General features: G+C 40.5%; 2 protein-coding genes across 2 annotated transcripts; both read left to right on the top strand.

Moving 5' to 3' along the window:
- Positions 1–126: 126 nt before the first annotated feature.
- LOC134623638 (inositol 1,4,5-trisphosphate receptor type 3-like) lies at positions 127–1459 on the top strand. Its single transcript, XM_063468673.1, has 2 exons — positions 127–260; positions 873–1459. The coding sequence occupies exons 1-2, from the start codon at positions 135–137 to the stop codon at positions 987–989; spliced, it is 243 nt and encodes an 80-aa protein (XP_063324743.1). The 5' UTR covers positions 127–134; the 3' UTR covers positions 990–1459.
- Positions 1460–12669: 11210 nt separating this feature from the next.
- On the top strand, positions 12670–22135 carry LOC134623637 (myosin-7B-like; the record flags this gene model as incomplete). The annotated part of the gene is made up of 18 exons (XM_063468672.1): positions 12670–12769; positions 13635–13738; positions 14016–14159; positions 14246–14402; positions 14672–14699; positions 17175–17268; positions 17374–17466; positions 17573–17636; positions 18160–18258; positions 18692–18795; positions 18873–19011; positions 19536–19654; positions 19757–19906; positions 20230–20400; positions 20493–20672; positions 21462–21594; positions 21707–21783; positions 22030–22135. Coding segments are annotated over exons 1-18 (2062 nt in total), but the record flags the coding sequence as incomplete, so codon positions are not given.
- Positions 22136–22563: the final 428 nt, after the last annotated feature.

Raw genomic sequence — 22563 nt, 5'->3', positions numbered from 1 at the left:
GGCTCACATGATCAAGGTGTGAAACGTTAAAGAAAGAAAAGTGACATGGCTGTGATTTCAGGTTCACAAATAAACTGCTTCTTCTTCTGCTGCTTCAGAACAACAACCTGGACTGGTTTCCACGGATGCAGGCCATGTCACTGGTGGTAACAGACAGCGATGGCGAGCAGAACGAGATGAGGCAGTTACAGGACAAACTGGTATCAACCATGAAGGTGGTCACAACCCTGACCGCCCAGCTGACGGAGCTCAAAGAGCAGGTATTTGCACACAAAGTGACATATGCACTGACAATAACAAAGTTGACTTTGATTTGACAAATTACAGCTCGCTTTAATTTTTTTTAAGCTACATGAATCTGTTTGTCAGTTCATAATTACTTTTATCAGCCAAGGCTAACTGGTTACCAGTCGGGTCAGCTACAAGAGTTTGGATGAAATAGTCAATCATGTGCAATCATTACCAAGTATGGGGTATGTTTTCCATCTTACGTTATGTTACAGCTACCTCAGACAATCAAAAAGTCCCTGATAAGTCAAAATATTAGGGTTAATATGTGAAAAATTTATGCACTTTTAAATCTATGAATATTCTACCCCACGACATGCTGGAAGATCTTAACACTGCAGCCCAAATCAAGTAAATGCTGATCATACTTTTATCCATTCATTAAAAGCAGAAATTCATCCAGGATCGGCAAACTGATCTTTCAACTGCTTTCACAGTTAGCAGGACAACATTTATAATGCACCATATTAGTGGCACCATAACTGGGGAGCAAAGCTCTAATCACAGCAGCACATATAAACACACTGAATCACAGCTTGGGTGGCGTTTAGTGACTCTGTGTGTGTGTGTGTGTGTGTGTGCAGATGACGGAGCAGAGGAAGAGGAGGCAGAGGATGGGCTTTGTCGACGTCCAGGCCGGAGCGAGCGGCGCGGTGCCTCCCAGCGCCGCAGGAGGAAACCATCAGATCTACAAAACATAAAGACACTCGACACATTGGCACACAGACGGATTTGATGTTCACTACATGGTCATCTCTAGATCTGTAAGCCATCCAGCTGGACTGATGGACACAAAGACAGAAACACTAGAACAGCTGAAGCACATGCAGCTTTCACACAGTTTCATAGCAGCAAATATCCAACAGATTAAAGTTCTGATTGTCAGCAGATAATATCGATGTTTTGCTGGTTGACAATAATAATCGGAATAGCTGATCTGACTCTCTTAAACCTGCGGCTTCATCCCTGCTCAGGTCACAGGACAAATTTAGCCCTAAATTTTCCCATTCCAGGTGTTCTTCACGGCCCAGGTTAAAAAAAATTAAAATAAAGCAGCTATGGTTTTCTTTGTGCAGCAGAAGTTTGGGGATTCTTTCCACCTGGTCAATTTTAAATTAAGTGTATTTTACTAAGCTTACTTCTTGTGGAAACAGCACATATTAAAGGTTTATGGCTTCAAGTGAAAAATACATGTGTAAAAGAAATTAGCCAGCACATGGCTATTTTATCTATGCAGTGCATTGCACAGCATGTCCAAAAATAATTCCTAAAGTAATTCCTTGATTGCTAAACTAACACGAAGCTGTCCGAAAACAGCCCACAAGTAAGTTCGGAGAGAAAAACACAGCTAAACTGTTTTAAATCAGATCTGGAACCTGTCTACAACCAGGGTGAAAAGAAAAGCCCTAAAGTCAGTGTAAGACCTGCCAAAACCCCATAATAGTATTATTATTATTAATAATATTCATCTGAATGAAAACATTAGGGATGGTTATCATTTTACAACTCATTAATTAAAAAAAATGTAATAATACAAATGTATGTTTGGCATGCTGATACTACCAGAAGGTAGCTGTAATGTACTAAAATCATTGCCAGCAACAACCAAACAACAAAAGTAGAAGAAAAAGTGAGTTGCTAACCAATGTTTGACCAATAAAATGAAGCGAGATTAAAATGAGCTTCTGCTGCACAAACAGGGAAACACAAAGCCAAAGACGGACGCAGCTGTCAAAATTCATGTTCAGCTCTTATTCAAAGAAATATTGATATAATAACTGGCTAGCATGTGAGTCTAAGGAGCTTGGAGAGAAAAGTGTCTGGACTTCTTTAATTTTCTTGAAGATGTTTCACCTCTCAAATGGTGGAGAGTCCCAGATTTTTAAGCTCTTAGCTTTTCGGATGAGAGGTGAAACAAGTAACTTCAAGTAACTTAAAGAAGTCCAGACGCTTTTCCCTCCAAGCTCCTTAGACTACGATGACCTGGATGACTGAGAACCTTCACAGATATAGCTAGCACATCACAAGTCTGCCACAGTTATACAACTCATTTAAGATCAGTGTGGGCTGGGTGACTGTCTTAAAAATGAAATATGAAACACAAGGCGATTACACTCTGACACAAACATCTGGAGACAGAATAGTTCATTCCTGTTAGGCTTCAAGTCTTCCTGAAGGGCGCGCGGGTAACTTGTAAATTCTCAAGCCTCTGTAGATGACGACAAAAAAAGAAAAAACATGTAGGCACGTGGACATCTGTGAACCTCTCGCTCGCCCGCTCATGAAAAACTTCCATTGATCAGACCCAAGTGTACCCACAGATGCACAAACTATAACACACAAATGTCCACATCACGCACCTGGTTTGAAGAAATGTTTGAATTTCCAGACAGCTGTACTTAGAAATGTCTAATTTATCATCTAGCTTCTTAGTTGTTAATATTTCAGAAATCTGTACTTATTTACTTGAATACAGATATTAGTTGTCATTAATGAGCAACTCGTTTCACGAGAAATAAGCTGTAGATGCCGGCATCCACACAGTAGGGGGTGCTGTAGGAAGCAGTTTGTGCATTTTGTGTCACATCTTTGGGTTTTTAAGATGCAGTCAGACAAAAATGGGAGAGTCATGGTGCAGCTGGAAAACCTCAGTTTTTTTTGTTTCTTTTTATCTAAACAGAAAATGAGTTGAATTTAAATTATTACTTAGACAAAATGTTTGATGGCTTTAGTGATAAAGAAAAAGAGCAAAAAGACTACAAACTTCCTGTTTTGGGGTGTGCTCAAGTTTCTACCAAGTTTCATAAAAATTGCTAACGTGTGCGAATGTGTGTTTGTAAAACTCACTTTAATAACTTTAAGAAAATGTAAATAGAAAGAAACATGCAGCTTGTGTTTGCCAGTTTCATTTGTGCTTCTGTTTGTAAAGCGAGCTGAACACCGATGTGTGTTTTAGTTTTTTCAAATTGTACATCTGGGAAACTTGTAGGGTTTAAGGTTTATGTGAGATGTTTATCAGACAGAAGATATGGTTTGTTTTTCTTTAACGCTGTAACAGACCAGCACCGACGCTGGATGATGGATTTATCAGTAGAAATGTCATTTAGCTTTTTCATTGAGAAACAGACGAGTGAGAAGTATGAAGATGAAAATCCACGTTTTCTCATGTTTACACTGAATAAACTGTATTTAATGCAAACAATTCAGTTTTAGATTTAAAATGCAAATATTAAAGGTTAATGGTTTCACTTTAAGTTTGGGTCTCTGGGTCATAATTCTTATTACTCCAGCTGCTATTTTGAAAACTGTTTGGAGAACTGGAAGACAAATCTGAAAGGACTCACAGATAATCCCAAAGGGAAACAAAAACTCCATCAGTTCTTTTCAACAGTCAGTTGAAAATGCACAAAACTAAAAAGATCTGACAAAGATAAAGAAAAAATATATTTCGACCCATCAGATGCAAAAGAATGACACCATCAGCATTCTGAAAAATATAATTTCATTAAATGTAAACTGTTAAAGACTTTGGTTCAGAGTATTTTTTTAATTCACATACAGGAAAACCTTTCACAGTATGGTGTGCAACAACCTCTGTGCTGACGAGTGACCGAAGATGAACGCGGGAGCAACACGGAGAAAAAATGGGAAACTAACTTTAGCTGATGTTTTTGTTTTTGTTAAGGCACGAGCTGTTTCAATGTATTCACTCCTAATTTTTGAGGATCGTCTCTGAAACGGCCTGACTGTGTCCTAAACTGAATCACAGCTTCTTTAGAACTGGATTAACAGGAAGTGGAACGGCAGCTCTCTATGAAGCCAAAACTCCACCATCAGCTTCCTTTTAGATGCAACATGTGACCCGTGGATCTGTAAACAGCACACACACACACACACACACACACACACACACACACACACACACACACACACAGTGAGATTGTGTTTCCGTGCAGGCTATAAATAGTGTTTACTGTTCTCAGTTCATTCGGCTCTGTGTGTGAGTTGTGCATGTACAGTGCTGTGCAATATCTGGCATTTAAATAATATTTATGGTTAGATACATTGTTTCTATAACAACAGGTAATCTCCTGGTCTGTAGTAGTGATGTGTGTCTTTTAGTGTGTGTGTGTGAGAGTGAAGGATTACTGAGCTTTGGTGTGGAGCCTCAGAGGAATGTTGACCACAGTTGCTGCCTGACTCTGTGTGTGTGTGTGTGTGTGTGTGTGTGTGTGTGTGTGTGTGTGTGTGTGTACGGGTTCGTACTATCCTGGTGGGGACCAAAATCTGACTTTTACTATCCTGGTGGGGACTTTCTGCACCGTGGGGACCAAAATCCAGGTCCCCACGGGGTTGAAAGCAATTTTCACACTCAAAATGCGGTTTTACTGTCAGGGTTACAATTAGGTTATGGTTAGGTTTAGGGTAAGGGTTAGGGTTAGGCATTCATTTTTAATGGTTAGGGTTAGGGTAAGGGGCTAGGGAAAGCATTATGTCAATGGGATGTCCCCACGAGGATAGCAAACCAGACATGTGTGTGTGTGTGTGTGTGTGTGTGTGTGTGTGGCTTCCTTACAAATATGACAGTTTCAGTTTTAGTGAGTCTCTAGAAAATCTGTCTGTCATTGTGAAGTTCTCTAAGGTGATGCGAGATTATTGTGTGTGCGTCTGTGACCTCAGGTCAAGGTCATTTCTGAACTGTTTCGGATACATTTGCGGTCTGGCTAATCTCATCTTTTGATTGGATCGATCCCCTCCAGCTGTTTACTGTCAGGCCGCAGCAGCTGCTGACTAATTAGGCTTCAAAGAATCACAGAAAACGAACCAGCAAAGAAACTGAAATTATTTTACAGGAAACTAAGCAACAGACACATCAGCAGATTATCTCATTTTTACAACGCGGGGGTGTAAAGGTGCCCTGGATTATATCGGTCGGTGCTCTGTTCTGTGATATTTTACTTAATGTGTCCCCCAGTTACAAATACATGACTGAATTAGGCTGTATTACGCAGAGAGGTGTAGTGTGGAAAACAGCAGACTGTTAGACATGTCCCTGATCCTCTTGATCCACAAACTGTAGAGTGACTTTTATAAGCCATTTTATAAACAGAAATTACGGTTTACATGTAAAGGACTTTTATTGTGAAAGGAAGGAACAGAGAGAAGCCTGCTTCACATGTGTACAACAAATCAGATCGCATAGAAACATGGCTTAAGTCAATCAAATCAAATGTGACCCAAGAATCCACAGAACAACAGAACTTTGAACATACATCTAATATTTTTCTAACTTTTTCAGGCTGGATGATGAAAAATTATTTCAAGAATACAGCTTAGGATTGTGAGTCATGTACAACATGAGCATCAGCTCACTGCTGCTGCATTTTCATTCTAACCACTGCAGTTAATTTAGCTTTTAATTAAAAGGAGGTTTAATATATAGATCCCTGTCTGTGTTTGTGGGGTCATTTGGAGTGACAGCGAGGGATTGGGGGGACTAGCTCGGGGTTCCCATGGCGTCTCTGTGTTTCCAAACTAAAATAAGTTTATAGCATCCACCCATTGTTCTGGGATACACTGGGCTGTATGTGGGAGACAGGATGAGAGCGCAGTGGTTGGTCTGACAGCTGTTTAAGTGTGTGCTTACAGACTTTATAGTGTATCATGCAGGCATTAACACTATGCACAAATGCTATGTGTCAATGTGCATTTAAAAGTTAAACTACATTCGAAATGGTCCATAAATGTTTCCACAATAAAAACATCTTCATAATTTTGGTCCTGTACTCCATCATGACAGATTTAAAATGGAAAACTGCATTGTTGCATTAACTGTTGAGTATTTAATTTATACCCAGGGGCCCAAATGTAAATGGACAAACTAACATGATTAATGGATATCCTGTTAAAATGCAGCACTGTTTTCAGATACATGTGTTTCCTTTGTGTCTGTCGCTCGTTGTCTGCTGTTTGTGGCTCTTGCCTTTAGTTTCGTCTTCAACACTAAGACTGAGATCAAGTAATAGCTGTTAACTTTATCTGGGTTGCTTCAACTGCATGTTTTGGGCCACTGTCCATATAAACTGCAAAGCACCATCCAGGGAATCATCTGCTTCATTTTTATCCATAGATACCTTAAAAATGGTGATAGCTAATGCTATGACTTTGTTCAACCCTTTCCATTAAAGTCGAGAGTCTGAACTTCAGCGGCATCTGGATTGTTTCACTTCAAATCAGTTTGCAATACATTAAATTGCCTCTGAATAGTTAGGGCAGTGGAAAGGCCAGAGCAGAGATGCATGCCAGCCACTCGCTCTGTGTATTTACCAGACTATCACCTGTGCTATTTGCACCTTGGCACAATGCGTCGCTCGGGCTTTTTACGAGGGGAGCTGGCAGGTTAAAGACCAGTCACGTGTGCTAGAAACGTCTCCAGTCATTTTCCAGCTTAAATGATGAAGAAACATTAACCCACACCAGTCTATGAAACAGCTTTTGAGTCAGTTTTGAAAAAGAGACTATTATTACAGGAATGTAAGTCCTAAACTTTTATCCAGATTGAGATGTTTTGTTGTTGTTGTTTTCTTTGGCCTCAAATAGGCCTGGTGGTGATGGCGCTCTTGACATGAATAATGTCAAATAGAAGCTAAAGTTTAAAATAAAATTGCATTACTTTTCCACTATGTGCAATATGATCCTCACCCTTAGATCATATTTTTAAAGTTATTTCTGAGTCCATCAGTTCAGCAGGGAACAAAAAACCAAAAACAAAACAGAATTTTTAAAGAAGGCATTTCAAAGTGCAGTGGTTCAGTGTGTTTGTGTGTGAGCAGAGCATTTGCAGGGATTTATTGTGGCTGTGTGAGTCAGTATTTAGGCTTCACACAAACCTGTCCTGGATTAGAGCGTATTAACTGGAGAGAGAAAGAGAGAGCATTGAAATGGATGAAAAAACGTAAAACTTAAAAGGTGGTTGGGACGGGAGTGGAAGGATGGTTTAGGTAAAGAAAAGAACGGACACAACAGAGAGAAAAAGTCATGAATTCGGCAGGTGTCTTAGTCATTTCCAAGAAAAAGTCAAAGCACTCCGGAAAATGAACTATTAATTATTCCCTCTCTCCTCTGTCAGACAGCTGAGGGATGGAGGGATGAAGACGAGAGAGACAGCTGGTAGGAATGGTTGAATGGGTGGATGGGTGCAGGGCTTACATAGATATGTGTGGTGTTATCAGCAGTAAGTTTGTGCGTAAACCTTTATTTATAAAAGGGTCACAAAGGGCTCAGCCAACAGGACGGCAACAAGACAGGAAACCTGACAGGATGACAGTGAACCAAACACCATAAGACGGACTTCTCTCCGCGCTGAAGTCACTAACTCGGAACAGTTTGTTTGATATGATACACAAAAATCAATACAACACAAAGATAAATATCAGTATTTCTACTCTTTCTACTCTTTCTGAAAGCTCACTTGCTAACATGGCCATCGCTATTGTCCATCTGTCTATCCATAGATCGATCCATTCGCCAATCCAGTCATCCATCATGTAACTATCCAACTACACTATAGTGCTAAAAGTATTCACTCACCCATCCAAACCACTAAATTGAGCTGTTTCAGTCACTTCCATGGCCATAGGTGTCAAGCACCTAGGCATGCAGACCACTTCTACAAACATTTGTCGGTCACTCTCAGGAGCTCAGGAAGCATGGTACAGTGATAGGATGTCACAAGTCCAGTCAGGAAATGTCCTTGCTACTAAATATTACACGGTGAACTGGTGTTATAAAAAGGTGGAAGCAACTTGGGAAAGACAGCAATTCAGCCACAAAGTGGTAGGTCAGATAAAATCACAGAGAACATAGTGTGCAGAGGTCCAGAATCATGTGGCTTTCAGATGAGCTCAAGACCAGTAAACAGAGAACTTCATGAAATGGGTTTCCAGTCCAGCAGCTGCATCCAAGCCTTACATCACCAAGCGCAATTGCCGCTGTACGGCACGCTGCCACTGGACTAGAGAGGAGTGGAGACGTGTTCTCTGGACAGACAGTTTGCACTTCTCTGTCTGACAATCTGATGGATGAGTCTGGGTTTGGTGGTTGCAGAGGCAACGGTACTTATCTGACTGCATTGTGCCAAGTGTAAAGTTTCAGGTGGGGTTCAGGAGTTGGGCTTGAGGCCTTAGTTTCAGTGAAAGGAACTTTTACAACTTCAGCATACCAAGACATTTTGGACAACTTCATGCTCCAAACTTTCTGGGAACAGTTTGGGGATGGGCTCTTCCTGTTCCAACATGACTGCGCACCAGTGCACAAAGAAAGGTTCATGAAGACATGGATGAGGGAGCTTGATGTGGAAGAACTTGACTGGCCTGCACAGAGTTGTGACCTCAACCCAACAGCAGACATTTGGGATGAATTAGGACAGAGACTGCAGCCAACCTTAGAGTCTGACGTCACATGCAATACTTAATGAATGGTCCAAAATTCCCATAAACACTCCTAAACCCTGAGGAAAGCCTTCCTAGAAGAGCTGAAGCTACTAGAGCTGCAAAATGTGGGCTGACATCATATTAAATCTATCTGTCACGTAACCATCCACCTTTTTCACCTCTTCCACATATTTATGTCAGAAAAAGACTGATGCAGGCGCATCACCACAGTACTGCTGGGCTCAAAGCTGGAACCACGGACAGTAGCTCTGGGAGCAGCCTGCAGATTCTTTTGGTAATCTTTATAATGTGACTGCCCCAACTTACACCACCTAATGCTATGTAATTTTCAGTTCCCCAGCCTGTTGATATGTGAGCTGGTTCTCAAAAACCAGCCGATCACTGGAGCGAGCTGAGTTTTCATGAATGTAAAGAGGCAGCAGAAGGCTGGTTGTTCTCAGTGTAAAAATAGCACGATATCAAAGCTGAAAGCCTCGAGTTTAATCCCCACAGCAGATCTATTATTTCAACTCTGCACAGAGAAATCAAATATCAAAATCCACTGCGGTCCAAATCCTGCCTGGACTCGCTCAGTGTGTCAGGTTATCAGTCAGTGAAACACGATGTGCATCATTGCCTTATTTATTACTGTCAGTAACTGATGGAGGAAAACAGAGAAGGATGATGGGAGCTTAAAAGCAGCTTCTAAGGCTGGTGTTTGCTTGAAAAGACAATCACAGTTTATTAGAGTGAATCTTTTCTATTATTAACAGATACAGAAGCCAAAACCCAGAAGACCAATGCCATTATTTTCTAGCATTAGCTGAATGTGGTTACACAGTGGTTACAAAGTATTTTATGTGGGGAAGCAATTAGAAACATTCAAAAAAGAAATAAAACACCGGTCATACAAAGCGAACTGCTCATTTGTTTCCATTTTAGAAACTGCAATGATTAAATTTTAACTGCATACAGATAAATGAATTTATAGCTGCTCAATCTGCTGATATAAGTTAGCGTAGCTCACATATATATAACTAATTATTCAGACTTTATTAAATTACATCTTTGCTTTCAATGTTTATGTGAATGAATATTCTATGAATAGAAGCCGATACTGAAAACTAACTACTGAAGACACGAATGACTTTCACCCATCAAAAATCTGAGTCCTAGCACTGTGCTGTCATTAAAGCCAGTAAATATAAGAATTTTTGTTTACAGGTGGTCTATAAGAAAAAAAAGTTGAAGAATAAAAAGGAAATTTCTGTGAATTAATAATTTTTTTTAAAAGTCTGAGGCTCCGGCATTTATTTACCTTTAGAGATTAATTTCTCGGAGCTTCCCTGAGCCTGAGGAGCAATGCTGACAGGTTTCTCTGATTTACCACATCAGCAGTTCATTGACAGCTTGGCTTAAGTTTGACGCCACTGGGTTAAATAAAGAATAATTGGGGTTTAATACCCAGAGATAGCCTGGATGGAATACATGTCAGAAAGATGGAACAAAACACAGATGGGCAGAAGCACAGAGGGGAAAGTCAGCAGTGGACAGTCAGTCTCCATAGATAGACCGGGATGCAGTGGGAGAAAACGGGGATGAGGAGGGAGCAGATGGGGCTTTGGTTCTGCTTTAGTTTGGTATTCTATCCTGACCACAGCAGGCCTTTTATGACTGTCCAGCAGACCAGTCTGCCCAGTCAGCTGCAGGGGAGGGGGTCACATGCTGCAGTGACCTTCACAGTGAAGTTATAAAGCAAAGTGATGCTCTTTGAGTTGCGCTATTGTGTTTTTCTGCACATCCTCAAAGATCTTCAAAACAGAGCCACCCAGCACAGTAAGTACACTGCCCCCATTTAATTAATCAGATTTCTGTGATGTATGCTTTGATATTTGAGATGACTGTCATAGATCCTAAGATGAATTTTATTTGTACACAGCAACTTGGGTAACTGAGTTTTTAATGCAAAAAGTGCAAAGATTTAAAGGATTCAAATTTCCCAGCAACCTCAGCATCTGAAGGTGCTTACCCAGTGTGTAACTGTATGAGTCCAGTATAAGCAACACTGTGTGACACTGATCTAGTGAACTTGGGAAAAGTTTAGTGCACGTTTGCTACTGAACTGAGGACAAGATGCACGGCTAATGGCTAACACCATTATTATCTGCTCCTTGGTAACAGCTGTAGGATTGTGACGCAGTGATGAAGTTAGATGTACCTGTTTACTAATGTCCTACAAAAAAAATTGTTTTATATTTTTTACTTTGTTTCATTTTGCCAAAATTTTTTTCCTGTTGCATTCCCATTGGCTGCAGTCAGATTGTGAGATGGTCATCCTAAATTTCAGAAATTGTGTCCCAGGTTATTCACTAATGTCATTTTGTATTAGCTGATTTCTGGTCCGTTTGACAACAGATGCGTTTCTAATTTAATCAATTTAAACTGAATTTAAAAGACCTGGAGAGTTGGTTTCAAATCTGCTTCATTTTTAATGAAATAAGGTGAAAATTTAGCTTCATGAGCTTCAACAACTAAAGAGTCTTTTAATCTTACTGGTGCTCAAAAGTATGTGAAGTCACAATGTTCTTACTGAACCTCATTAAACTAGAAAAGAACAGAAGCCTCAAAATATAAATAAGTACTAATGAAACATTATTATTTTGCACTTATTTTATAAGAAGCAGACTGAGAAACAGGCTTCTGTGTTCACTCCTAAATAATCAACATTTATCAACAGTTCAATACTTTACTCACCATATTTGAACTGTGTACTTCATGTGGACTCAGGGGTGAATGGATTTAGGTTTATTAGGTCAAATGTGGCCAAGCAGATGATTTCTGCCCACTAATAAAATAGTCTTCTCCCAGTTAGCTCTGTCCTGCTGTTGAAGAGGAAAAGCCAAGTGGACTTGTACAGCATTTTTCTACAGTATTTGAGCACTCAGAGTACTTTCTTATGAAAAGCCTCATTCATTCAAGCACTTTGTTCTATGCAGAATCACTTCTACACTAAGACATTTCAAACCCAAGATTCAGTATCAAGGACACTTCAACGAGCAGAGGAGGCAGGGATAGAACCACTGACCTTCTAATTTATAGACAACCTACCTTTTGAACCACAGATGCTCTATAGAGGCTTCACCTCATCTTGTGAGTCTTAGTTAAGGCACTCAGACTCACACAAAGGGAGATAAATGAAGGGTTATATTTACTAGAAGAATTTCTACAGGCAGCATAAACTCAGCTGTGGGCAGTAATACAGGGAGACGCCTGAGCAATGCAAAGGGATCCTCTTGAGATGATGTGGCAGCTGTTAGCTCTCTCGGAAAGCCTGAGTAATGCAGCGAGGTAGGCCAGAACTACTGTGAATGACTGCCATGCCAATTTGTTGACATCACGGTTTAGTTCAGTCCATGCCTGGGATTTAGTCGCAGCTAAATAAAGATTTATAGTGCAGTCGATGGGATGAATGATCGTGGTTTATAATGACGGGAAACCAAAGTTAAATGTGCTAATGTTCTATTTTTTTCTCTCACTGTAAATAATTTCAAGAAACAGACGCAGCCTCTACATGAGAAATCTACTGATGACATTTGCATTAAACAATGACGGTGCACATCCTCTCAAGTGTGACTGGTGGAAAATGAGCATCTGAACTTTGTATCAGAACATATCTGCAGCCAACGTAACAGAACGGGAAGAAGTTGGTTCAGAAGTTGGATCAGTGTCACCCTACCTTAGCCAGGAGAAAGCCAGCACTGTTATTTATTAGCATGGTGATAAATGCTGCTGTCTGAGAATGCTTTAGAAGTTTGCTCATGAGCCTTCAGAACATTTAAAGCAAAGCAAGATGGCAGCAAGTACCACATCTTTTCCACACTGTTTGGGAAATAACAGTCCTCTGAGGATCTTTAATGAATGCTCATATCTGTGATGCTTGTGTGTTCAGATGTCTCGGTTCCTGGACATGGCGGAGTTTGGAGAAGCGGCTCACTACCTCCGCCTCACCAACTTGGAGCAGCTGGCTGCCAAGGCCCAAGCTTTTGATGGTCTCTTTTTCCTTTTTATATTTCTCTGTACCAGAGGTGGAAAATATGGACAATCTGTACTTAAGTATAAGAAAAGATACTAGTGTAAAAAACATACTCCAGTAAAAGTCAAAGTAGTGTTTCAACTTCTTTGCTTAAGTACTGCTGCTCCGAGGTTTACTGCTCTTTGTGGATTTACACATCTGAATTCAACAAGATGTAAACAGATGTTTCCAGAGTTGCCCCGGCTGAGTTCCATCCTCTACACTGAGACTATACAGTTTATGTTGTTTTTATACTAGATGGTATGAAGGTGGAATTCAGTGACTGAATCTCAGCATCATCACCTAACTTCCAATTAATCTGTGCTACACCACAGCTGTGCACCAATCACACACTGTTCTTTACTTTAAAACCAGTACTCCTTACCTGAGCACTCCTTACCTTTGTAAAAAGACAAACAAACACCGGCCCACTTTAACACCAGACTATGACACACAGTATGCAGCAACCCTGGTCATTAATACACAAACAGTACTGCCTTTCATGCACTACTGTTTAGGCTCACATCGGTTTGATGTCTGAAGGTGCGCACTGACGTGCAATAACTCCCCTCAAATGTTAAACCAGAAGTAAGGAGCCTGTTTCGAAAATGTAAACAGTAGAAAGTACAGATATACATGTTAAATGTAGGGAGTAAAAGTAAAGTTTTCAGAAAAATAAATACTCAAGTTAAGTACAGATACCTGAAAATTAGGAAATAACAAAGTAACAAAGTATTTGTACTTCCCACCTCTGCTATGTACATAGGTCTAGATGGTGTATGTATATATATATATATGCTACTGCATACTAAATAAAATACTATGTAATCCATTTCTCTTAGGCACGAAGCGCGTTTGGATGCCCGATGAAACTGAAGCATACACTGAAGTGGAGATCAGAGAGCTGAATGGAGACAAGACTACTGTGGAGACCAAAGACGGACGGGTTAGTCAGCCAGATAATTCTAATTACTCGATATGCTGTTTATTCATTATTATTATTTAGTCATTTAATATGTTGAGTAGAAACATGCAAGCCCCAATTATCCCCCAAAATAAAACTACATCTCCTTTTGATCTTTTTTGTTTCCATGCACCGTTTTGCAGTCCTGAGTTAAAATGTGTGGAATGTTGTTTTTTCTTATTTCACAATCAAAAAACAAACAGTTAAATTTCACTTTGAGGAGTTTAACTAAAGCTCTAAGTGTGTTTGTGTGTTTCAGTTTCTAATAGTAAAAGAAGACGACCTCCAGCCAATGAACCCTCCTAAGTTTGACATGATAGAGGACATGGCCATGTTGACACACCTGAACGAAGCATCTGTCCTCTTCAACCTGAGGAGGAGATACAGCATGTGGATGATCTATGTCAGCATCTACTCTAATACACAACCATCAAAAACATGTTTCCATCTTCCTCACTGTGTGTTTCTAACTGTGTGTCTCTGCGTCAGACCTACTCTGGTCTGTTCTGTGTCACAGTCAATCCATACAAATGGCTGCCGGTCTACACTCCTGAGGTGGTGGCAGCCTACAAAGGGAGGCGCCGTGCAGATATGCCGCCCCACATCTACGCCATCGCTGACAATGCTTACACTGACCTGCTGCAGAGTGAGTCACCTTTAGCCTCATTAGCCATGCTGTCAGCTTTCTCATTGCAGTCGTTACCTGGCAACCAGCCACTGGACAATGTCTTCTATGCTGCACCTTTTATTCCAATTAAACATTGAAGGTATAGTCTGTGTTTGTGGTGTCAATATACGGACCACTTTAGGTGAATGCGTGAATAAATCTTTTTTAACATTTGCTTAGTGGATAAACTTTGAGCTCATGATTTGCCTCTTGGACGTTTATTCACTTGGTTTTTATTTCCCCCACAGATCGTGAGAACCAGTCAATGCTCATCACGTAAGTCAGAATCACAGCTGGTCTAACATTACGGTCGGTAATATGACATCATAATAAAAATACAAATGGAAATATGAATTTTATGAGAAAAGCAAACCATGTCCTGTATATAAACTTGCAGTTTATTTAATTTAAACCACAGACTACATATAAAAAGATGGAAGTAGCTTCTAGGTCAGAGCATAAAGCTGCTAACCAGGAACATTCTTTCTATTGGCCAGCAGGGGGGAGACTCCTCTAGTTTCAAAGTCGTGTACAAGTCTATGGGTAAATGCCTCTGCCACGCCCTTGATTGTAACTAGGGATGGGTATCGTTTAGGTTTTATCCGATACCGGTGCCAAACCGGTACTTTTGAAACGGTGCCGGTGCTTAAACGGTGCTCAAACCGGTGCTTAAAGAATGGAGAACACAAAATTGGTCCAAAAACCTCTCATGTTCAGCTGTATTTTTTTTGTAAAAAGATAACAATGTTAGCCTTTTCTGCAGCTATAGGGCATATATGGTATCACTCTTGGCTGGAAGCAGTGCTTAATCAATGGAAAAAACACAAACTTTGTTCAAAAACCTCTCATGTTCAGCTGTTTTTTTTGTAAAAAGATAACAATGTTAGCCTTTTCTGCAGCTATAGGGCATATATGGTATCACTCTTGGCTGGAAGCAGTGCTTAATCAATGGAAAAAACACAAACTTTGTCCAAAAACCTCTCATGTTTAACTGTTTTCCACTTTTTCTTTGGTCATTTTAGCCTTTTTGGCCAGGGTGAAGGGAGTATCTGCCATCAAACAAGAAGACAGCCGCATGTAACTATGATGATGTTTGCTAGTTCACCTTACATGCATTAATGTAATAACGTGGTTAGCCTACTCAACGTAAATTACACACGAACAACATTAAGCTACTCAGGCAGAGTAGAACGGCTGCTGCTGCCATCATCATCCGTCATCATTTCTGCTACACTGGCAGGGCTAGGGGACAGGACTCTCCTCTTCGGGTTCTTGGGGGATGTTGCTAACTCCGGGTCCGATAACAGGCACCACACCCGCAGTAGATGTGCTCGGTGTGAGGTCTCGCAGCAAGCTATCAAACACGGCGCATTTCTCGGCTTTAAAAAAAACGCTATGCGTCGCCAGGTGTTTCATCGGATTTGAGGTGTTACCTCCTTTGACAGTATCACAGTATCAGCTTAAAGCACTTGTTGCAGGCTGCTGAGTTTGTATCTTTTGCTGTGAAGTACAGCCAGACTTTTGACCGCTTCGCCTTGGGCGTTTTTAATCTGTAGCTCTGCTCTAAAAGAACGTACGTACCAGGACCCCCGCCTACTATCCTCGGAAACGTAAAATGATTGGCTAGAATTGGCTCAGGAAAAAAAAAAGCACCGAAATAAAGCACCGAAATGTGCGCTGCTTTTCGGTCTGGTTACTACCGGTACCCATCCCTAATTGTAACTTTAGTAAATATTTCATGATGGCTTAATGGTCACAATCAAGAGTTTATGGTCTTATTGAAAAAAAAATGTATTGAGGAAATCCAAATTTTAAAAAAAGATAGTGCAGAGATGATGAAAAGTTGCCAATGAGTATCTAAAATACTCCAAAACTACACTTCTTTTCACAGAGACACCCATAGTAGACAAGTCAAAGGGTAGAGGCCAGAAAGATTTGGACCATCTCTCCCTGAGGAAAAGGGGTTGAGATAAGGCTAAAGGGCCCCAGACCCAAACAGAGAAACACTGACAGAAAACTCAAATAGACTTTGCTGAGGAAGGAGCTTCCCTATGAAAGGAGTACGTGCTGCAGTTAAAGGTGGATTGGTCTCAACCTCGGGAAGCCAACCATTAACATCACTAGGTCGAGACTGAAATGGAATCCAAAAGGAAAGAGGAAGAGAGAAAGCCGGAGGAACACACGGCTCAGGGATACTGAGGCACCTTGGTTCTTCTTTAGGAGCAGAAAAGTATAAACCACATACCAGGATTGGATTCTGAATTACTTCCAGTTCTTGGTAGCTGAGTCACAGCTCGCATGATTTAACTGTACTCCACATGGGTATCATGGCATAGGGATGGCAATAGGTACTCCAGTTGTTTCAAACAAGGTTCCAGTCTTGGTTGTGGAAGTGTAACATCCCTAGTCACTACTGTAAGAGAGCACAGGGCCTTGGTTTCTTCTGTAGACACATCCATCGCTCATTACATCCAGTTAGTTAGCTCAACGGAAATAGCAAAAACACTCAGCTGAAGGCTTCAAAGCCTGTGCGTGACTGCGCAATGTCATGATTTAAACTGAGAACAGAGAGTCGTGTTCTCACTTAATATGTGCCTCAGTGTATTAGTTCTGTCTTTCGCCTCAGAGTTGTAGAGTTTATACATGTCATGATGAAGTAGCACCAATATTTTATTGCTCTCATTCACTGATAAAGGCATATTTTAAATTGTTTAACTGAAAATTGCCTTTGTTTTTACACCATCCTTTCAGAGGTGAGTCAGGTGCCGGGAAAACAGTCAACACTAAGAGGGTGATACAGTACTTTGCCATCGTCGCTGCTCTAGGAGAAAATGTGAAAAAAGGAGTAAGACGCCTCAACAGTTTCTTTTCCTTAACTGTTCCAGTCCATAGTGAAAACAAATTACCCATACTGGGAATATGTCTTTGCAATGTTTCTCTTTGTATTCAGGGATCTTTAGAGGATCAGATTATTGAAGCTAATCCAGCTATGGAAGCATTTGGGAATGCCAAAACCATCCGCAATGACAACTCCTCCCGCTTTGTGAGTTCATCCTCAAGGCTGGAGTGGAGAACACAGCTTTGTTTCTCATGTGAATTTCTGTGTAGACGTGTTGTAAAGACTGTGGGTTTGTATTTGTGTGCTTCAGGGCAAGTTCATCAGAATTCACTTTGGCCCAACAGGGAAACTGGCGTCTGCTGACATCGACATCTGTAAGTGTTCTCAAAAAGTTATTCCAAGTTTGAATTTGTTAAAGTTAAACTGCACTAGCTGAACATGTTAGCCTTTCTACTCAGCATTTTTCAAATGGCATTTTATTATCACACAGCCACAAATACGTTTTAATTAAAACCATCCATCATTAGGTAGTTTAGAATTTTGTAAGGCATGCGGGTGTAAAAAGGGCTGAAACAGCACATTAGTTCACTGGAAACTTGTCTCAACAACTAAAAGCGCCGGGGCATTGTTGGAGAAAGAGGTACATCCCAAACACTCCTAATACACCGTGACAAATTACTGAGGAATAGTTTAAGTCATGCAGCAGTTACTATACAGTCCTCCAAGTTTCCAATATCTTACATTTCTTGGGCATACTTCATTTTATGGCTTAGTGGTATTACAAACAAGATGTGTTACTAACATCTCAGCGTCAGACATTGAAAGGTTGTGAGGTGTTGTGGGTGTCTCACCATGCTTTGGCTGATGAGTGACGTAGTTTGTGTTTATTTTACTCAGACCTTTTAGAAAAGTCAAGAGTTGTTTTCCAGCAACCGGGAGAGAGAAGCTACCACATCTATTACCAGATTCTGTCCAATCATAAGCCAGAATTACAAGGTAAAAAACAAACAAACAACCCAGTGCTGTAACCTGTCCAATGAAAGACACCAGCTATATAAATGACACTGAATTTAATAGAATTGCATTATTAACAGAAACAGAAATAAAACCAAGAACATGCAGAACAATAAAAACAATGCATGCCTTTAAAATCTAATTTATCAACCCAGCAATCTGGGGAGGCTTTGGTGCATAAGTTTATGCACCCCCGACAAATAACTTAAAAAAACTATGACTGACCTAAAACAATGAGGCAGCTATTACAGTTTTCTGTCTTTGCCTCTGCTTACCAAATAAATGAACAATAACATTATGAAATGTAACCACACAAAATATGAAACATGCCATTTACAGTCTGAGGAGCGTGGGAAGAAAGAGAGGGTTAACTATGATAACTAATGATAAAATAACTTCATGATGTATGATGCAGACATGCTGCTGGTGACCACCAACCCCTACGACTACCACTTCTGCTCTCAGGGTGTGACCACAGTGGAGGGCATCAGTGACGGAGAGGAACTGAGGCTCACCGATGTAAGAAGAACACAACGTCTCAAAGAAAACTCTCTCTGATGGTGTGTGTAAACTGTAATCTGTATGTTTGTGTGCAGCATGCCATGGACACGCTGGGCTTCACTCCAGAGGAGAAGTATGGCTGCTACAAAATTGTTGGAGCCATCATGCACTTCGGTAACATGAAGTTCAAGAAGAAACAGAGAGAAGAGCAGGCCGAAGCGGACGGCACAGAGAGTATGACCCACTTAAACACCATGTGATCAAAGACACAACAGTTAGTTTGTATAATGGGTGCAAGTGATGCTGCCTGTCGGTGATTTTGGACAGAGCTTTCTGTTGTCTCGCAGTTTGTTATTAAAATGATTTTGGTGGAATATGATGGAAAGATAACGAAGCAACAATATAGAGTTTTAGCCTTTTTAACCAAAAATTACTTTTTCAATTTCAATTTCTTGGTTAAGGTACAGAAAGTACCAATGCAATACTAATTGTAGGCGAAAGGTCATGAGCTGGGACTAACTGCAGACCTCACCCAAATCTCACAATACACAACCTCAGAGGATGTATTTTGAACTTGTGGTTGAGCTGCGACAGCCATCAGTTACATATGGTCCATTGCAGTTGATCTTTATAACTATCTGACATTCAAGTGAACAAGTCCTTAATTTTTTTTTCTTTTTGTATAACTGTGAAAAACATGTCTAGTCTGTGCTGGTAGAGACCTCAGATAATTACCTGCATGTGTTTTGTGTGTTAAGGTGCAGATAAGGCAGCTTACCTGATGGGCATCAGCTCTGCTGACCTGCTGAAAGGCCTGTTGAATCCTCGAGTGAAAGTGGGAAATGAGTTTATTGTTAAAGGACAGACTGTAGAACAGGTGATCAAAGTTTTCTGTCTTATTACATAAACTTAACTGTAAATTTCCAAACATGTTTATCTGTGGTTCCAGGAAGCCTAACAGGTCGTGTTTTGTGTCTAGGTGAACTATGCAGTGGCCGCCCTGGCCAAAGCCACCTATGACCGCATGTTTAAGTGGCTGGTGGGTCGTATCAACTCGTCCTTATACACTTCTTTGCCTCGTCAGTACTTCATCGGTGTCCTGGACATCGCCGGCTTTGAGATCTTTGAGGTACAAAGGAAATACAAAGAGACACTTTCAGCACCTTCAAATCCAGCCAAGGTCCAGGTCTTTCCAGTGACACCAAATATATGTTTTGAAGATAAATGCTACTGTAAAAATAGTCTGCAACCACTGGAATAAAAGTCATGAAATCATAGCGAGGATATCCTAGATGTCAGCTCGAACTTAGCACAGGAAACACTAGTAGACAGCTTTTCAAAGAAAACATTTTTCTTCTTTGGTGTCACTCGTGGTTCGGTCATTTGAAAAAAAAAAGAGTTGAACATCTTTTGATCAGTAACTCCAAAAATATGGTTCATTTCTGTTTGCAGTTCAATAGCTTTGAGCAACTGTGCATCAACTACACCAATGAGAAGCTGCAGCAGTTCTTTAACCACCACATGTTCATCCTGGAGCAGGAAGAGTACAAGGCTGAAGGCATCGAGTGGACCTTCATAGACTTTGGTTTGGACTTACAGGCCTGCATAGACCTCATAGAGAAGGTATGTTTGTGTGTTACATGGATTGCATTGGATGATTCCAATATGAAGCCTATGTGAATATGAAATGAATTAATTAGAGCTCCTTTGTCCAGCCAATGGGTATTCTGTCCATAATGGAGGAGGAATGTATGTTCCCCAAGGCCACGGACCACAGCTTTAAAACTAAACTTTACGACAACCATCTAGGGAAGTCACCCAACTTCCAGCGGCCGCGTCTGGACAAGAAGCGCAAATATGAGACACACTTTGAGTTGGTTCACTATGCTGGAGTGGTGGGTATCCTTTCATAAAGTCACTTTTTCTGTTGTTGGTCATGTTGAAGTCTACTTGAAGGTGAAGTTCTCCAGTTTTATCAGGACAATTTAATTTTAGTCTTAGCTCAGATAAGCTACAGAGCTACAGCAGGGTGATAGAGACGTTGTTCTGGCCTTTTCAGGTGAAGCCATAAAGCTTTTGATTTTACTCTTGGGTTGAAACTCTGGACATGTAGAATGCTGCTGGGAAGGGAACGTCGGGATGGGAATTGGTCGGGTGTGACTTTGAATAAGGAACACAAAAAATCCAAAAGATATAAGCATGTACAGAATTTTTTTTGTGATATTCTCAGCATTGTTTTTAAAAGCTTGAGTTGACAAAAAAAAAATCTTATGATGTTTTATTTTGGTATAAATGGATTTTAGAACATCCAGTTATTTATTATATAGGACCATAGTTATGCTTTAAGTCATATGAGAACCCAGTCAGTGAACATCAGTGAAATTCGGTTACCGTTAATGACAACAAGGAAACTAGCTGATAGCAATGTGAACTGGATGCTCTGCAGTTAAAACTTATCTCATCTTTGAGATTAAAGGATACTGCTGATTGACATAAAATGAGGTGGGAAAAACATCTGGTACATCTACAAGCTAACATCTGGACATTTTCTTTGACCTGAGAGTGTCTCTCATGCAAATACGCTTTGAATGCAACGCCTTTCTCTCTCAAGTTAGATCTGGCCGAGGTTGATGTCACATTAAAGATTTGGTGTAAAAAGCTCAACTGACTGGTGTGTGTTGTAGGTGCCGTACAACATCACAGGCTGGCTGGACAAGAACAGGGATCCTCTGAATGAGACAGTGGTGGCCCTCTTCCAGAAATCCTCCAACAAACTGATGGCTGGACTTTTTGAGAACTACGTCAGCTCTGACATGCGTAAAAAAAAACAGCTGCACTAAATATTTAATGGAAAACCGTTCAACTACAAAAAGGAATTTAACTATATGAGTGTGTTTGGATTGAGTCTTGCTTTTTTGTGTTATTTTAGCTATTGATCCGAAGGCTGAAACCAAACAGAGGAGGAAGAAAGCAGCTTCTTTCCAAACTGTGTCACAGTTGCACAAGGTGGGTGTGACTGGCAGCTTCCCTCGAGACACCATTACAGTACACCAGGGGTGGGCAATTCATTTTCCCAAGGTGCCACAGGAGAAACTGGGACTGTTATTGGAGGGCATAACCAGTAAGCTTAATTTGATCTCTTTATAAGTTTATCTGAGAGGGCCTCCACAACAGTCTCAGTTTGTCATGTGACCCTTTAGCCCCTGCTGTACACTATGACAGAGGTTTCAACTAATTGTGTGTTTATTACAGGAAAATCTTAATAAGCTGATGGCTAACCTTCGCAGCACTCAACCTCACTTTGTGCGCTGCATAATCCCCAATGAGAGCAAGAATCCAGGTAAAACCATGAACCCTGGTATCTACTGACAGCTGGTCTCTGTCGAGCAGTCGTCCTCACCCAGAAAAATAAACTTGCTAAATGAATGATCTGTATGTGGTGGGGTAAAAGTTGTAAGGTGTTTTTCACGTTGGCACCACTAAAGGTGTTTTTATTGTCTCGTGCCAGAAGTATTACCAAAGATATTGTTAGCACTACTTTACAAGTCACAACAGCCATATTATGTCTACATGCATTTGTTGATGCACTTTCAGTTTGGTTTTAGCGTAATGCTCAATGTATTTTTGTAAAGAAACCATCTGAAGTAATGACTTTACTAAATTGCACTGAAAGGGAAATTATAGTTCCTTCCCATGCCCCAATAAAAATATTGTAGGACTGCACAGTTAAAGTATTCTCCAAGTTATTTTTTGAGGTGCCTTCCTTTGTTTTTCCAGGTGTGATGG

Source organism: Pelmatolapia mariae, unplaced genomic scaffold, assembly GCF_036321145.2.
Source record: "Pelmatolapia mariae isolate MD_Pm_ZW unplaced genomic scaffold, Pm_UMD_F_2 NODE_ptg000795l+_length_22563_cov_1, whole genome shotgun sequence".
Classification (NCBI taxonomy): domain Eukaryota; kingdom Metazoa; phylum Chordata; class Actinopteri; order Cichliformes; family Cichlidae; genus Pelmatolapia; species Pelmatolapia mariae.
Note: the sequence above shows the minus strand (reverse complement) of the source record. Positions and strands in the feature narration are given on the sequence as shown.

Coding starts and splice junctions, on each gene's coding strand:
- LOC134623638 (XM_063468673.1), top strand. CDS start 135: ATGTCACTGGTGGTAACAGACAGCGATGGCGAGCAGAACGAGATGAGG. Junction 261..872: donor TGACGGAGCTCAAAGAGCAG/GTATTTGCACAC, acceptor GTGTGTGTGCAG/ATGACGGAGCAGAGGAAGAG.